Raw genomic sequence first — 18,169 nt, 5'->3', positions numbered from 1 at the left:
CAACAATGCACATTCTTCCACCCTTGCACTATAACACTGTGATTAAACTCATCTGGTGAAACATAAGCTTCCCTATTAATTGTAATCTTCTCTTCTCTCTCATCTCTATCATTGATTTTTACATGCCTAAGCCAAGTAGAGGTAAGGACATTATCAAATGAGTGCATTATTTCCCCCAATGTGGCCATGGGTGGATGTAAAAGAAAACGTCTCACATCTATTCAGTGAACAAACAGCCTTAGTGTACCCTGGAACAACTTAATGCAATGTTGGAAAGGAAATTATTGATGAACCCCTAAATTTCCATGACCATCCCAGAGGCAGGGATAAACTTACCTAGGGCTCACCACTTTGAATAGCTCCTAAATGCCTTTAGAATACCCAACCTAGTAAGAGGAACCTAACCATTGCTGGCAATGCAAGTGTAATTTTAGTAAAGAAAGAATTCCATACTCACCAGTGGTTGCATTATCAGCATCTCAGGTTACAAGTGTCTTCCTTTGATTTCCATTACAATGACAAAAGCAGTATTCAAGCAAACTGAGAAGAGAGAAAAAAGCCATGAGACTCCACTCTAGTACCCAATTTTCAGACTCATGTGTCATGAATCCAAACACTTCACCTGGGAGTAACTCCATCCAATCAGCAGGGACATAAAGTGTGTTCCAAGTGAAATATGGGGAGACCCCTCCTCTGCTAGGGCCAAAAGTAAGAAGGTCTTTGCCACACTGCCTAATAAAGAAGATATGAATAATCTCATTGTACAGATAAGAATTTATTTTTATTTAGAGATGTAGATTTACAGAAAAATTATGAAGAACATACACAGTACCCATACATCACCCTCCTTACACACACAGTTGTCCCTATTATTTCTCAATTATTAACATATTACTAGTGTGGTACTTGGTTAAAATTGATGAAACTGAATAGTGCCTGCAACTGCAAGAAAAATAGCTCCATTCATCTGCCCCATGAGATCTAAGCTCCCTTTCAATTAGAAACAGACTGGGTATCACCATCACAAAATCCTCAAGATTGTGGAATGAAAAATGGACTAAATTAGACTATTATTCTACTATAGACTTTTTATTATCCTAGCAAGAGAAGACCTCATAAATGATGTAAAGGCAGTGGCCACCAGAGGTTCTGAGGGCAGGGAGAGGGTAGAATAGGTATAATATGGGGCAATTTTCAGGACACTGGATTTGTCCTGCATGACATTAAAGTGACAGATACAGGCCATTGTATATTTTGTATTTTGTAAGTTATAACTTACAAAATTTGTGTGGGACAAAGTGTAAAGTATAATGTAAACTGTAGTCCATGGTTTGTAGCAATGTTCCAAAATGTGTTCATCAATTGTAACAAATGTACAACACTAATGAAAGATGTTGTTAATGTGGAAACATGTGGGAGGAGGAGGAAGGGGGGAGATGGGCTCATATATATTTTTTAAAGTGATCCAATCAATGGATCTTTTTTTAAAATTTCTCCTCCCCTCCCCCAGTTGTCTGCTCTCTGTGTCCATTCGCTGTGTGTTCCTCTGTGACCACTTCTATCCTTATCAGTGGCACTGGGAGTCTGTATTTCTTTTTGTTGTATCATCTTGTTGTGTCAGCTCTCTGTGTGTGCGGCACCATTCTTGGGCAGGCTGCACTTGCTTTCACGCTGGGCAGCTCTCCTTACGGGGCGCACTCCTTGCACGTGGGGCTCCCCTATGCGGGGGACACTCCTGCGTGGCATGGCACTCCTTGCGTGCATCAGCACTGCGCATGGCCCAGCTCCACACAGGTCAAGGAGGCCTGGGGTTTGAACCGCGGACCTCCCATGTGGTAGACAGACACCCTAACCACTGGGCCAAGTCCATGTCCCCCTTATATTTTTTATGTAACATTTATGTAATCTAAAGCTTCTTGAAAAAAAAATTTTTTTTAATTGACGAAACAATATTATTAAAGTATTAACTGAAATCCAATGTTTACATGAGGCCTTCCCATTTGTTATATAGTTCTATAGCTATTCAAAGTTTTTATTCTAGTAAAATATGTTAATCCTGAAATTTCCCATTTTAACTATGTTCAAAGATACAATTCAGTGGTGCAAATTAAGTTCACATTATTGTGATACCATTGCAACCATCCATTACCAAAATGTTCTCATCATTCCAAGCAGAAACTCAAACGATAAACAGCCCATTCCCTACCCCCACTCCAGACCCTGGTAACCTGTATTTTAGTTTCTGATTCTATGCATCTTATAAATTATAGTGAATTCTTATAAGTGACTCAAACAAGTTATCCTTTTCTATCTAACTTATTTCACTCAACATACTGTCTTCCAACTTCATTTATGTTGTAGTATATATCAGAACTTCATTCACTCTTATGCGTGAATAATACTCCATTTTATGTATATAGGTTTTGCTTATCCATTATACAATACTGTGTATAATGCTGCTATGAACATGGGTGTGCAAGTACCTGTTCAAGTCCCTCCTTTCAAATACATTGGGTACATATCTATGAGTCAATGCTGGGTCATACAGCAATTCTACATTGAGCTTTCTGAGGAACTGCCAAATTGTTTTCCACAGTGACTGCAGTATTTTATATTCCCACCAATGAATGAGAGTTCTTATTTCTCTACAGGCTCTCCAAGACTTGATATTTTCTGTTTTTTGTCTTTTTTTTAAGTACTTATTGCAGATTGGATCATTTGCCCCATAAAAGGCATATTCAGGTCTTGATCAATGGTCCTGTTGTTCTGAACCCATTATGATACCCAGTACAATAGGACCTCTGAGGATTTTTTTTTTGAGGACCTTATATATAGTGAAGCAAGCCATGCATTGAAGTACTAATACTACATGACCTTTCTTCTTTTTATTTTTTTATTTTTTTAATTCATTTTTTAAAAACATTACATTAAAAAATATGAGGTCCCATTCAACCCCACCGCCCCCACCCCACCACTCCCCCCACAGCAACACTCTCTCTCATCATCATGACACTTCCATTGCATTTGGTAAGTATATCTCTGGGCATCGCTGCACCTCATGGTCAATGGTCCACATCATAGCCCATACTCTCCCACGTTCCATCCAGTGGGCCCTGGGAGGATCTACGATGTCCGGTAATTGTCCCTGAAGCACTACCCAGGACAACTCCAAGTCCCGAAAACGCCTCCGCATCTCATCTCTTCCTCCTATTCCCCGCACCCAGCAGCCACCATGGCCACTTTTCCCACACCAATGCCACATTTTCTCTGTGGACCTTGGATTGGTTGTGTCCACTGCACATCTATGTCAAGAGGAGGCTTAGATTCCACATGGATACTGGATGCAATCCTCCTGCTTTCAGTTGTAGGCACTCTAGGCTCCATGGTGTGGTGGTTGACATTCTTCAACTCCATGTTAGCTGAGTGGGGTAAGTCCAATAAATCAGAGTGTAGGAGTTGAAGTCTGTTGAGGCTCAGGGCGTGGCTATCATATTGTCAGTCCAGAGATTCAAATCCCCTAGATATATCTTCAACCCCAGCACCAACTACAATTCCAGTAAAGTAGCATGAAAGGCTTGTGAAAAGAGATCCCATCTGTGTCCAGCTCCATCACGCAGAAACACCAGCTCCAAAGAAGGGCCAACTGACATGGCAGTGAACCCCATCTGCCATGACCATAGAACCTGTGGGTCTCTTTAGCCCTCAAAAGAACCAATACCTGGGGTTGTATCTACTTTATCTGTCTCTGAGACTCTGCTCAGGTGTGCATAAGGGCAATCCTTCTGACAACCTCCAGACTCTTTTTTAGAGACTCATAGCCATATAAACTCATTTCTCCTTTCCATTTCCCCCTTACATTAGGTCAAACAGCATTTTTAACTCCTGTTATTATATGTAGACAGGGATATTCTGCTGGTCTGCGTTAAGAGGGTGAGTCTTAATCCAATATGGCACAAGTCCTTATATTTAGGGGATTGAATCTTTTTACTGACAATATGATAGCCAGGCCCTGAGCCTCAACAGACTCCAGCTCCTACAATCTGAATTATTGGACTCACCTCACTCAGCTAAGATGGAGTTGAAGAAGGGCAACCACCACACCATGGAGCCTAGAGTGCCTACAACTGAAAGCAGGAGGATTGCATCCAGTAACCATGTGGAATCTGAGCCTCCTCTTGACATAGAGGTGCAACGGACACAACCAATCCAAGGACCTCAGAGAAAAGGTGGCAATGGAGTGGGAAAAGTGGACATGGTGGCTGATGGGTATGGAGAATGGCAGGAAGAGATGAGATGTGGAGGCGTTTTTGGGACTTGGAGTTGCCCTGGATGGTGCTTCAGGGGCAATCACCGGACATTGTAAATCCTCCCAGGGCTCACTGGATGGAATGGGGGAGAGTGTGGGCCATGATGTGGACCAATGACCATGAGGTGCAGAGATACCCAGAGATGTACTTACCAAATGCAATGGATGTGTCATGATGATGGGAGTGAGTGTTGCTGGGGGGGGGGGGAGGGGTGCGGTGGGGGTGGTGGGGTCGAATGGGACCTCATATTTTTTTTAATGTAATATTTTTACAAAATCAATAAAATAAAAATAAAAATAAAAAATAAAAAATAAAAAAAATAAAATAAAAAAAAGGAAAATGCATACAGATGAGGAAGCCACAAGCAGCAGCCAGAAGCTGGAAGACAATGGAGCACAGAAGAGAAAGGAGAACACTCTGCTGTGTGCATTCTTTGTGAAAGAAATGCAAAAACCCCAAGACTGCTGACCAGCCTGAAGATACTGACTCAGGTATAAGCAAGTCTTCCAGTCTCTGAAACCGTGAGCCAATAAATTTCCTATTGTTAAGCCAACCCATTGTATCATATTTGTTTTAGCAGCTAGGAAACTAAGATAGTAGTTACTCTATTGGGTGTGAAAGGGTATGTCATTCTGGCTTTCATTTGCATTTCCCTAATGGCTAATGATGCTGAGAAATTTTTCATGTGCTTCGTGGCCATTTGTATGTCTTTGGAGAAATGCCATGTGTTCATACTGTTGTGTTGAAGGATTTCTTTACCAATTCAGGATATTAAACTCTTATCAGATGTGCTTTCCAAATATTGTCTCCCTTTCTCTGGGATGTCTTTCTACTTCCATGAAAAAGTCCTTTGATAAAAATTTTGAATGTTGATGAAGTTCCATTTTTTCCCCTTCTTTCTTGTTTCTTGTATAAAGTATAAGAAACCATTGCCTAAGATAAGGTCATGAAGATGTTCCCCTGTTTTCTTCTAAGATTTTATAGATTACAGTTTCATACAAAGTACAACAAAAAGGTGGGAGACAGAGGAGTATAAGAACAGTGTTTGTGCATACTAAATATGGATAGAATAAGATGTGATTATTGCACATTTAGGATTCTAAATTTAAGTTCTGGCAAGCATAAAGAAAATATGTGAAAAATATATAGAAGGAAATGAGAAGGGATTCAAATTACTATACTACAAATATGAAATATATATTTAAGTAGGTATTAGCAGAGAACTGAAAAAGGTATAAAACTTAAAAATATAAATTAATTAAGAAATCCAGTCAAAAGAGATTGGTAGGAAGAATTTTTTTTTTTAAATGACCCAAGTATAGAATGTTTACAAGAGACTCACCACAGTCAAAAAAAGCACACAAGTAGGGTGAAACTGAAAGTTTGGAAAAATAATTCCATGCCAATAGTAACAGCAAAAAAAAGCAAAGACAGATGAAATAGACTTTACGGGGGGAAAAAAAAACTCTTTCAAAGGACAAAGAAGGATGCTATATACTGATAAAGGGGTCAATTCAACAAGAAATAATAAAATATATAATGATAAAGAAAAATATGTGAAGCAAATATTGATATATTAATGGATAAATAGGTGTTTATAAAGTAATATAGACTTCAATGTACCACTTTCAATGAAGAGAATATGTAGATAGAAGATAAATAAACAGAAGTCTTGAATGATGTTATGAACCAAGTAGACCTAGAACATTTTACCCAACAACTGCTGAATAAACATTTTTCTCTAGTGCACATTGGTCATTCTCAGGAGAAACTATACGCCAGATCACAAAACAAGTCTCAATAAATCTAAAAATACTTTACTCATGCAATGTATGCTTTCCAACCACAAAGGAATGAAGCAACAAAACAGTAATGGAGGGATATCTGGAAAATTAACAAATACATGGAAATTAAGCCACCCACTTTTAAACAACCAATAGGATAAAGAAGGAATCATAAAGGAAATAAGTAAATACCTTGAAGTAAATGAAAATGAAAACACAGCATACCAAAACCTTTGGATGCAGGAACAGTAGTGCTAAGAGGGAAATTTATAGCTCTGAATGTACACATTAAAAAAAAAAAAGTTCTCAAATCAGAGACCTAAACTTACCACTGCAGGAACAAGAAAAAAAGAGAGTAAACAAAACCCAAAGAAAGCTGAAGGAAGAAAACAACAAAGATTAGAGCAGAAATATATGAAATGGAGACTGAAGCTACAATAGAGTTAATGAAACCAGAAGTTGGTTCTTTGAAAAAAATCAATAAAATCAACAATCCTTTTAGCTAGACTGACACGGTAAAGAGGACACAAATAATTCATATAAATATGAAAAGAGGGGATATTACTACTATTCCCACAGAAATAAAAAGTTTATTGATGGATACTATACATAATTGTACATCAAGATGAAATGGAGAAATTCCTAGAAACATATGAACTCCTTAAACTGACTCAAAAAATAGAAGATCTCAATAGACCAATAAGAAGTAAATGAATTTAATGAGTAATCAAAACAGCTTCCACCAAAGAAAAACCCAGAACCTGATGATAACACTGGTGAATTTTACCAAACATTCAAAGAATGAAAATCAATCTTGCTCAAACTCTTCCATAAAATTAAAAAGAATGGAAAACTTAACTCATTCCTTGAGGCCAAAATCACTGTAGTAGACCAGATTAAGATATCGAAAGAAAAGAAAATTACTCAACAGTAACCCTTACAGCATATATATGAAGAAGAAAAAAAAACTACCAAAGTGACTCTAACAGCACATTAAAAAATATACACCATGATAAAGTAGAATTCATCCCAGGTATGCAAGGGTGGTTTAACATTTGAAATCAATTAGTATAATACATTACATTAATAGAACAAAGGGTAAAAAAACATGGTCATCTCAATTGATGTGGAAAAAGGGCTTTTGACAAAACTCAGCACTCTTTCTTGACAAGAACTCTCACAAAACTACGAATAGAAGGAAACCTCCTCAATATGATAAAGGGAATATATGGAAAATCATAGGTAACATCATACCAAATAGTGAAAGACTGAAACTTAAATCAGGAAGAATATAAGGATGCCCAATGTCACCAAAGTTCTTCAAAACTGTACTAGAAGTTCTAGGCAGAGCAAATAGGCAAGAAAAAGGAATAAAAGGCATCTAGATTGGAAAGGAAAAAGTAAAACTCTCTATCTGCATATGACATAATCCTATACGGAGCTTTCTCCTTCCTCTCCCCATAAGCTATGTTTAACAAATCAATTTTATTGACACATATTAATAAAGCATAAATCCAAAGTGTACAATCAAAGGTATTTGGTATAATCACATAGTTGTGCATTCATTACTCAAATCCAATTATTATTTCATTTCATTTCCAATGAAAATGGAATAAAAGATTTTCATTATTCCATTAATAATATTAAAAAGCAAAAACCAATCAAACAAACAAAACTCATCACCTCTCGGTTCATGCTTCCCCTGTGGTACCTGGATCAAACCTTGTACAAGGGAAGTAGGCACTCAGTCACTTCAGCTACATTTGCTCCCCTCTCCATAACATTTACTACAATTCTACTAATCCTTCAGGTCAGTTATATACATTTACCTGTCATTACACATTTGTTTGTTTGCTTGTCTGCATAAAACTATTCCCTGAGGTGGGGCAATATGACGTCCAAGGGAGTGCACCCTTGTCATCTCTCCTGCACAAAACTGGCTGAGTGGGGACAGAATCCTGCCTGAGTGAGCGGTTTGGGGAACCCACAAAGCAGAAGGTTTCTGAATATCAACCTAGAGAGAGTGCAACAAAAGGAGTGCTTGCTCAAGGTACAACTGCGGGTTTCTGACACGAGAGCCCGGGAAGCCATGGGAAGGCAAAACCCTTCCCTTAGGGCTGATAGCCACAGCATTCCCTGAGCACCATCTGTTGCACAGCAGCATTCCCGAGCCCCTTGTTTCCCAAACACACAATCCCCGAACAAGGGTTTCCTGAACATTGCATTCCCTGAACCCCACATTCCAGGTAACCCATGTTCCCCAAATCCACGTTCCCCGAGCCCGCATTCCCCGAACCCAGCACTCCCTGAACCCCTAGCCCTCCAGCTAGAAAAAAACTCTGAGAGTGGGAGGGTGTTGGTGAGGGGTGCAGGGGGGCCCGAGGGGTGCAGGTTCAATTTTCTGGTCCCCCTTTTTTTCAAGCTTGGAGGAGCATGCCAGCTGGCTTGGGGAGAGGCTAGGAAGAGAGGAGAGGTGAATCTGCTGAGAGAGCACAATTTACCTAAAAGCCCTGGGATAGGGAAAATTGGTCTGGGAGAAGGTGGAGTCAGACAATTAATTAGTCCTGCACAGCACACCTAAGGAAGGGGGACAGTAGGGCATACTTGGTAGATTTCCAATAGCATATTTAGATATTTAGGGTTCCTGACATTTCTCTCTCAAAAATTGATACAGAATAGACATTTTAACAAAATTGAGTGTTGTTCTTGATATAAACACTTTGAATAATAGGAATAGTTGGAAACTTCCTCAACCTGATAAAATGTATATATGAAAAACCCACAGACAACATCATATTCAATAATGAAAGACTAAAGCTTTTGCTCTAATATCTGGAACAAGACCAGGATGCCTACTGTCACCACTGGTTTACTAGTTTTTGTGTTTTGTTTTGTTTTTTTTTGTTTTGTTTTTTTATGTTGTGCTAAAAGTCTAGCCAGAGTAGTTAGGTAAGAAAAAGAAATAAAAGACATCAAAATTTGAAAGGGAGAAGTAAAATTTCAGATAACATGATTCTGTATATAGAAAGTCCTAAAAAATCTACAACAAAACTACTAATGGTAATAAATTTATTTAGAAAAGTGGCACAGTACAAGGTCAATGGAAAAAATCTGTAGTGTAGTGCACTAGTACTGAGCAAGCTGAGGAAGAAATCAAGATAAAATTTCCATTTCCATTTGCAACTAAAAGAATCAAATATCTAGGGATAACTTTAACCAAGGATATAAAGGATTTATACAAAGAAAACCATAAAACACTGCAAAAAGAAATCAAAGAAGACCTAAATAAATGGAAAGACATTTTGTGTTCATGTTTTGGAAGACTAAATAGTATTAAGATGTCAATTCTACTCAAATTGATTTACATATTCAACAAAATTCCAATCATAATTTCAACAGCTTACTTTACAGAGATGGAAAAGCCAACTGGCAAATTTATTTTGAAGGCTAAGGGGCCTTGAGTAGCCAAAAATCATCTTGTTAGAAAGAAGAACTAATTTGGAAGATTCATACTTCCTGCCTTTAAAGCATATTAGAAAGCTACAGGAATCAAAAAAAAAAAAAACAAAACCATGCTGCTGGCATAAGAATAGATATATTGACTAATGGAATTTAGAGTTTAGAAACAGATCCTCACATCTATGGTAAATAGATTTTTTACAAAGCTGCCAATCCACTCAACAGAGAAAGAACAGTGCTCGGAGAACTGGATAGCCATATCCAAAAAAAACAATAAAGAGGACCCCCTATCTCATAACTTATACAACAATTAACTCAAAAGTTGATTAATGACATAAACATAAAAGCCAGAATCATAAAACTCCTAGTAGAAAAACAGGGAAGCTTCTTCAAGATCTGGTAGTAAGTGGTAATTTCTTAGCTCTTGCACCCAAAGTACAAGCAATGAAACAAAACAGATAAATAGGACGTCCTCAAAATGTAATAATTTTGTACTTCAAAGGACTTTGTCAAGAAGGTGAAAAGGCAGCCTATTCAAAGGGAGAAAATACTTGGAAACCATGTATCTGATAAGGGATTAATATCCAGAATTTATAAAGAAATCCTATAATTCAACAACAACAACAAAAAATTTAAAAATGGCTATCTAGGGAAGCAGATGTGGCTCAACCACTTGGGTACCAGACTACCACATGGGAGATCCCAGGTTCAGGTCCCAGTGCCTCCTAAAAGAAGATGAGCAGATACTGCCTGCTGACACAACAGAGCTAGCTGCCACCTCCTGACCCAATAGAGCTAGACGCTCACTGCAGAACCTCTCAATATTTGGAATCCATACTCCCAAACTGTCACCGCTTTATCAACTAAGTTGATAAAATATTCTAAATCCTTTGTCATTTCAACAGTGTTCACAGCATCTTCACCAGGAGTAGATTCCATCTCAATAAACAATTTTCATTTCTCATCCACAAGAAGCAGCTCCTCATCAGTTCAAGTTTAATAATGACATGGCAGCAATTCAGTTGCATCTTCAGGCTCCACTTTTAATTCTAGTTCTCTTGCTATTCTCACCACATCTGCAGTTACTTCCTCCACTGAAGTTCTGAATCCATCAAAGTCATCCATAAGGCCTGGAATCAATTTCTTCCAAACTCCTGTTCATGTTAATATTTCAATCTTCTCCCAGGAACATGAATTGTTCCTAATGGCACCTAGAATGGTACATCTTTTTCAGAAGGTTTTTAATTGACTTTGCCCAGATGCAGAGGAATTACTATCAATGGCAGCTATAGCCTTACAAAATGTTTATTTACAAAATGTATTTCTTCAATAAGAATTGAAAGTTGAAGTGACTCCTTGACACATGGGCTGCAGAATGGATGTTATGTAGCAAGCATGAAAACAACAATCATCTTACTGTCTATCTCCATCAAAGCTCTTGGGTGACCAGGTGCATTGTCAATGAGTAGAAATATCTTGAAAAGAATCTTTTTCTCTGTGCATTAGGTCTCAACAGCAGGCTTATATTCAGTAAACCATGCTGTAAACAGATGTTCTGTCATCCAGCCCTTGTTGTTCATTTATATACCACAGGCAGAGCAGAGTTAGCATAATTATTAAAGGTCCTAGAATTTTCAAAATGTGTATATGAGCATTGAAGCTTTGACTTCCCTCTTCTAGCTATGAAAGTCCTAGATGGCATTTTCTTTCAACAGAAGGTTGTTTCATCTACATTGAAAATCTTTCATTAAATTTCTTAGCTAGATCTGGATAACTTGCTGCATTCTGCATCAGCACTTGCTGCTTCACCTTGTACTGTTTTTTACATTGAGAGTTTCTTTCCTTAAACATTATGAATCAACTTCTACTAGCCACACATTTTCTTCTGAAGTTCCCTTACCTCTCTCAGCCTGAAGAGAATTAAAGAATGTTAGGGTTTTGGCTTAAGGGAATGTTGTGGCTAGCTTTTTTTTTTTTTTTTTTTTAAAGATTTATTTATTTATTTAATTCCCCCCCCCCCCCCACAGGTTGTCTGTTCTCTGTGTCTATTTGCTGTGTCTTGTTTCTTTGTCCGCTTCTGTTGTCAGCGGCACGGAAAGTGTGGGCGGCAAGGGAAGTATGGGCGGCGCCATTCCTGGGCAGGATGCACTTTCTTTCGCGCTGGGCGGCTCTCCTTACGGGGCACACTCCTTGCACGTGGGGCTCCCCTATGCAGGGGACACCCCTGTGTGGCAGGGCACTCCTTGCGCGCATCAGCACTGTGCATGGGCCAGCTCCACACGGGTCAAGGAGGCCCGGGGTTTGAACCGCGGACCTCCAATGTGGTAGACGGACGCCCTAACCACTGAGCCAAGTCCGTTTCCCTGTTGTGGCTAGCTTGACCTTCTAACATAGACCTCTAAACCTTTCTCCATTATCAGCAATAAGGCTGTTTCACTTTAAAATTTGTGTGTTCACTGGTGAAGTAATTTTAATGTCAAGACTTTTCCTTTATATTCACAACTTGGCTAACTGTCTGGCACAAGAAGCCTAGCTTTCAACCTATTTTGATTTTCAGCACGCCTTCCTCACCAAGCTTAACCATTTCTAGCTGTTGATTTAAAAAGAGGTGTGACTCTTCCTTTCTCTTGAACACTTAGAGGACTTTTTAGGGTTATTAGTTGGCCTAAATTTAATATTGTTTTTTCACAAGGGATAGGGAGGCCCAAGGAGAGGAAGAAAGACAGGGAAATAGCTGTTTGGTAGAGCAATCAGAACACACACAACATTTATATATTTTGTTTGCTATCTTAAATGGGGCATGGTTTATGGCACCCCATAACAGAACAATTACAAATAGTTAATATCTATTAGATCACAGATCACCATAGCAGAAACAGTATTTTAAGAGTTTGAAATGATGTGAGAACTATCAAAATATAACAGAGACGTGAGATAAGCACATGATATTAGGAAAAATGGTGCCAATAGAATTGTTCAAGCAGGGTTGCCAAAAGCCTTCACTCTGTTAACATAAAAACCAATATCTATGATGCAAACTTAAGCAAAACATACTAAAATGAAGTATGTCTGTATATGGTAGTAGAATAATATTTTTAAAAATCCATGGAAAGCACATCACAACCAGTAACCACAAGTTAAACCATGGACTACAGTTAATAGTTCAATTATAAAAAGTACTAACATCACTTGTAACAAATGTACCACACTAATTCAAGGTTTCAATAATAGGGTGCTGTATGGGAATCCTCTATATTATGTATAAGTATTCTGTAAACCCACGACTTGTCTAATAAATATTAAATAAATGTAAAATGAAATAAAAGTGGGACTATCTCTGATGGACAAAGAGTATGCACACCACCTCAGAGAAAGAGTCATAATCAAAATCCACTCCAAGTGTCCCTACTCTGAGAGTCTTAAATGAGTTGTCAGGAGTGGCCCCCTTTCTGAGACAAGGCAGGGACTTTTCTAAAGATAAAAACCAACCAAGGATAGGGCTTTCTAAGGGGGCAGATCAGTCTCAACAAAGTTGCAGTGTTAAGTTAGTGATTAGCTGGTCTTGGTCTGTTAGGGACAGCCTTTTGAAAATGGACAAGTATGTTATACTAACCAAGGCGTATCTGTTCCCCACGTTGTAAGACTCTCCTATGTAATGAAGAACTTAAGTGTCAACCAATCATTGTAATTTCCCACTTGGGAGTCCCCTAATTTCCTTTACAAACTGCTATAATCTACTTTCCCTACTGAGATTCTCACTGCAAATTCCCTGGTTTGAGATCTTCCTGATGGGGGCTCTTTCAATAAACTTACAGCCTTGATTGTGCTGGTTACTTTGCTTCTTTTGACAGCAGTCAGGAGACGACTTTACTCTTTTCACCAGCATTCTCTAGTCAGCTCATCCAGGTAAAATTTCCCCACCACATTGACTAAGGCAGGTCTCAACACTGAAAAAGGGAGTCTCTGGCCAGAGCAGTGTAAAATGACAAGGAGTGTCATGGAGCATGGCAAATGCCACGCACCATACACTTCATGTGCCATACACTTTGTGGGCACCCTGGAAGGATAATCCAGACAGGAGCTACCCTGCTGTCAGCAACCACAGTCCAGAGAAGGTGACAGTGAAGCTAGGAATCACAGGGAAGTGTGGTGCATACCCTGTTGGGTAGTTGGGGAGAGGTGAAGCAACACAGAACAGGTACCAACACTGGGTTGAATTTTTAGGAAATGCTCCCAAGATTATATATGAAAGGAGATTATTAAAGGATGAAGAAAAATTCAGCAAAGCAACATGGGGAATGTGAATAGATGTTCAATAAAATCTGAACTGCTTAACAAAAACAAAACAACAAGGAGAACCACACTACCATGTTAAGTATATACATATAGCTATCATTCGCTCTTTCACAAAGTTCATGATTCCACCCCACATCAGAATCCCTGGTAAAGCTGTCACAAATGTAGACTCCTTGTGAGACTTCTCATTTCCCATAAGCTCTAGGGCATTGTTAAGAAAAACTATATACTATTTGATGCTGGAGCTATTGATTCTCTGAAACTCCCTGAAGATGACTAAGTAACGACTTTTAATAATAGTCAGAAATTCGTCATGTTGCTTATCTTCTCTGTGCCTAAGTTTTTTTGTTCATTTTTTTTTTTTTAATTTATTTCTCCCCACCCTCCTCTGTTGTTTTTCACTTGTTTTTCTGTTTGTCTTCCTTGTTTCTTTAGGAGCCACTGGGAGCCAAACCTGGGATCTCTGATGTGGGAAGGAAATGCCTAATCACTTGAGCCACCTCTACTTCCTGCTTTGTTGGGTCTCTCGTCATATTTTTCCTCCCCACTTCTCTTATTGTATCAGCTCACCATACCTGCCCATCGCATCAGCTCGCTGTCTTCTTTAGGAAGCACTGAGAACCACTGCTCCCTGCTTTGTTGTATCTCTTGCCATGCCTGCCCATTGTGCCAGCTTGTCATCTTCTTTAGAAGGCACCAGGATCCAAACCAGCAACCTCTCATGTATAGGCAGGAGCCCAGTCACCTGAGCCACATCGCTTCCCTGTGCCTAAGTTTTCACATTTATCAATGTGAATAATAAAACTGCCCACCTCCTATTAAATATTTTGTGAGAAATAATGTGCTATATTCAAAGTACATAGAATTTTGTCTGATATATATTATTTCATGTAAGATTTATTATGAACTTAGAGACTCCCCATACTTTGAAATAAAGATTAAGTCCCTTCAGAAAATTTTATCAAATTAGAAAAATATATACATATTGGTAATAACTATAAGGAAGAATTGTGATAGCAATACAATAGCCCAATAAAAGTACCTCCAATCTCCTGAAGTATGTGAGGTGCATTGCTGCAAATTTTCTTCACTCAAACATCTTTCTGATTTCTTAATTATTACAAAAACATCCTATCTACAGGTTGATTTCCACTGATTGAAAATAAAATTACATAGGTAACGCATCTTTATCTACAGAATCTGACAAAAGAATTTTCTATCTGAAAGCCTCCCAGAGCAGAAAAGATAACATACAGTAAGTGTCCTCATTTCAATCTCCAGGAAATTGGTAACCTGTGAGAGCTGTGGCTGGTTTAGTCAGAAACCCAGATGTCTGCTAGTGGTGTAGGGCTTTTACTGTCTTCCTCACTATATATAGCACTGCATCTGCATTTTTAAAATTTTATTTATTTATTCCCCGCATATTGTGCCTGTAGTCTGCTCTCTGGGTCCATTTGTTGTATACTCTCTATGTCTGTATATCTTCTCTTTAGGAGGCACCAGGAACTGAGCCTGGGTTCCCTGCATTATTTTTAATAAAGATCCACAAAATGGGTAGTAGAATTCTGTACATATTTTCTAGAGAATACAAGGAAACTTTCTTTTATATAGATGGCTCTTGGCTCTATCTTCATGGTTTATTATTATGTCCTGGGTTAAACTTCCATAGAAGTTATACCTATACAAAAGACCATGACTGATTCACAAGGACACACACATGGAAGAAAACCAGCCTCAAACATGGGCTGAGGAAGATAAGGGTCACTGATATGTCAAAAAACTCTGATTTCTTACACTTAGGCCCACCTGTCAGCTGCAACCTCTCCTTATTGCCCCAGCTGTAAACATGGTGGACCATCATGTTCCATGTATGTGCATTTTATACTCACTAACACATGTCTACCTTTGAACAACTCTGTAAAGAAGGATGGTTCCTTCCATTTGCACATCACCCAGCATGTGGTTGAGCCTGGCTGGATCCAAGTGTGCTAAGTCCCTGGGCAGAGACCTTGACCCCTGAGCCATCTGCCCCTGGTAGAGCTAGTTCAATATTATCCCACCTGGGGACACACTAGCACTACTCAGTGACGATGATGATAACTCCAATGAAGTTTATAGAGATACTGTGAAGAACAGCTACCCACACTGATTGAGCACTTGCCCTATGATAATCTCCAGTTAACATAGTCTAAGACAGGAAACTCTGACATATTCATTTTCTGGCACATATTCAGTTACAGCAGTCATCAAGAGACATTAAGTTACAGACCCTGGAGTCAGCTCTGAGTTCCCCATCCAAGAGCTGTCACTCACTAGCTGTGAGAGAATGCACAATTTGCATGGCCTCTTTGTGCCTCTGTAATCACATCTGCAGAACATGGAAATATCTGTACCTTCCTGGGAAGGTTGTAGGGGAGAATTACGTGAATTATTATACCATTAGTGATTTCTAAAGAAATAGAAAAGCTCCCTTAACTCTGGATAATATATCCATGTGTGTTCTCATTGGCCAAAATTTTGTTTCGAAGATGAAATTACCAAAGCAAATTTGCTTTGGAACCTCTACAACATACTCCAATATGCTGACATCCCCTAAGACTTGTTACATTATTAGTTTATCTTCCTTTTTGTTCACTGTGTCTGCTAGACCCACAATCAGCCACTTCACTGCCAATGTCTTTTTCCACCTTTCTCTTACCTCTTTCTCCTCCACAGAATATCCAGTTTTCGGGCTCCCAGATTGACTCAGTGAATCACTTGCATTTTCCAGATCCATACATCCCCTAGTATTTTTCAATGGCAATCACATATTTTGTCATAACCTACAAAACTGTGTGGGAGAGTGTAAACTATAATGTAAACTATAGTCCATGGTTAGTAGCAATGTTGCACCATAACCTGAAATCTGCCCACTTCCCTAGCAACAGCTAACAGCACAAGACCACAAGTCCGCCCACAAGTTTCTGCCAATCCCCAGCCGCCCCGTAGCCCTCACTCCTCCTGCTCTACCCCGCCCTCCTCATTCTCTATATAACCCACTGCACTTCCTTAATAAAACGGACTTGCGCACAGACCTGGTCCCCGCGGCTTTCTTCCTCCCCTTGCCGTGCGTCCTCCACTCCTGAGAGCCCCTCTGATGCTGTCTGCCGTAGCATCAGACGCCACTGTGGTCTAGTCTGACCCCTCCAAACCCCCCGTCAGCATCGGGGTGCAAGCCGCCCCAGCCGCAGTAGCAATGCTTCAGTATGTATTCATCAATTGGAACAAATGTACCACACTAATGAAGGATGTTAACATGGGAAAGTGTGGGAGGGGGAGGAGGTGGGGCATATGGGAATCTCCTGGGTTTTTTTTTAATGTAACATTCATGTAATCGAAAGCTTCTTTAAAAATTAATTTTTAAAAAGTGATGCAATATACAGCTCAGTAAGAAAGGGCATTTCTGAAAAATCCACAACTTACATAAAACTCTATAGTGGAAGACTTCACGCTTTTCCCCTAATATCAGGAAAAAGAATAGGATGCCCATTTTCACCAATGCGATTTAAAATTGCACTGGACATTCCAGCCAGGGCAATTAGGAAAGAAAGAGAAATTAAGGGTACCCAAATTGTAAAGGGAAACATAAAACAGTCTCTATCTGTAAAACAGAAACAAAAACAAAAACCAAAAAACTTGTATTTTAAAAATCCAAAGAAATTCAAAAGAGAATTATGTGAGCTAATAAGCAAATTCAGCAAAGTGGCAGGGTACAAGATAATTCTGTTCCTATACGCTAGCCATTAACAATCAAAGGAGGAAATTATTACAATTCCATTCACAATATGCTTTAAAAGAACAAAATGCCTAGGAATAAATTTAACCAAGGATATAAAAGACCTGCACATTGAAAACTAAAAAGCACAGCTGAAAAAAACAAAACGTTCATGGAATGGAGGAGTTAATATTGTTAAGATATCAATATTCTGCAAAGTGATCTAGGGATTCAATGCAATCCCTGTCAAAATTCTAGCAAACTATTTTGCAAAACTGGAAAAGCCAATTATGAATTTCATATGGAACTGCATGGCCCTCACATGGCCAAAACAATTTTGAAAAAGAACAATATTGTAGCAATCACACTTCTATATTTCAATGTGAACCTCAAAGCAAGAGTAATCAAAACAGTGTGGTAGTGTTATAAAGATGCCCAAACAGAACAATGGAATAGGATTGGAAATCAGAAACAGATACATACATCTACGGCCAACTTACATTTAATTAAAGAACCAAGTCCACTGAATGGGAAAAGAAGAGTCTCTTCAACATATGGTGCTGTGAAAA

The 18,169-nt window shown here is 38.9% G+C and overlaps 1 protein-coding gene across 5 annotated transcripts in view; it reads right to left on the bottom strand.

Annotated features, from left to right (window-relative positions):
• LOC101446366 (zinc finger protein 596-like) overlaps positions 1-18,169 on the bottom strand; it is a 47,395-nt gene that overhangs the window by 5,707 nt on the left and 23,519 nt on the right. For 4 of the 5 annotated variants that reach the window (XM_058275481.2, XM_071207805.1, XM_071207804.1 and 1 more), the window contains exon 2: positions 458-540. In XM_058275481.2, the coding sequence (XP_058131464.1) occupies positions 458-478 (21 nt within the window). In that variant the 5' untranslated portion in view covers positions 479-540. Of the gene's footprint in view, positions 1-457; positions 541-622; positions 733-18,169 lie in introns of all 5 variants that reach the window. The other variant, XM_071207806.1, reaches the window with a different exon arrangement.

The sequence above is a fragment of the Dasypus novemcinctus genome, chromosome 14, assembly GCF_030445035.2.
Source record: "Dasypus novemcinctus isolate mDasNov1 chromosome 14, mDasNov1.1.hap2, whole genome shotgun sequence".
NCBI lineage: Eukaryota > Metazoa > Chordata > Mammalia > Cingulata > Dasypodidae > Dasypus > Dasypus novemcinctus.
This window is presented reverse-complemented; position numbering and strand designations above follow the sequence as displayed.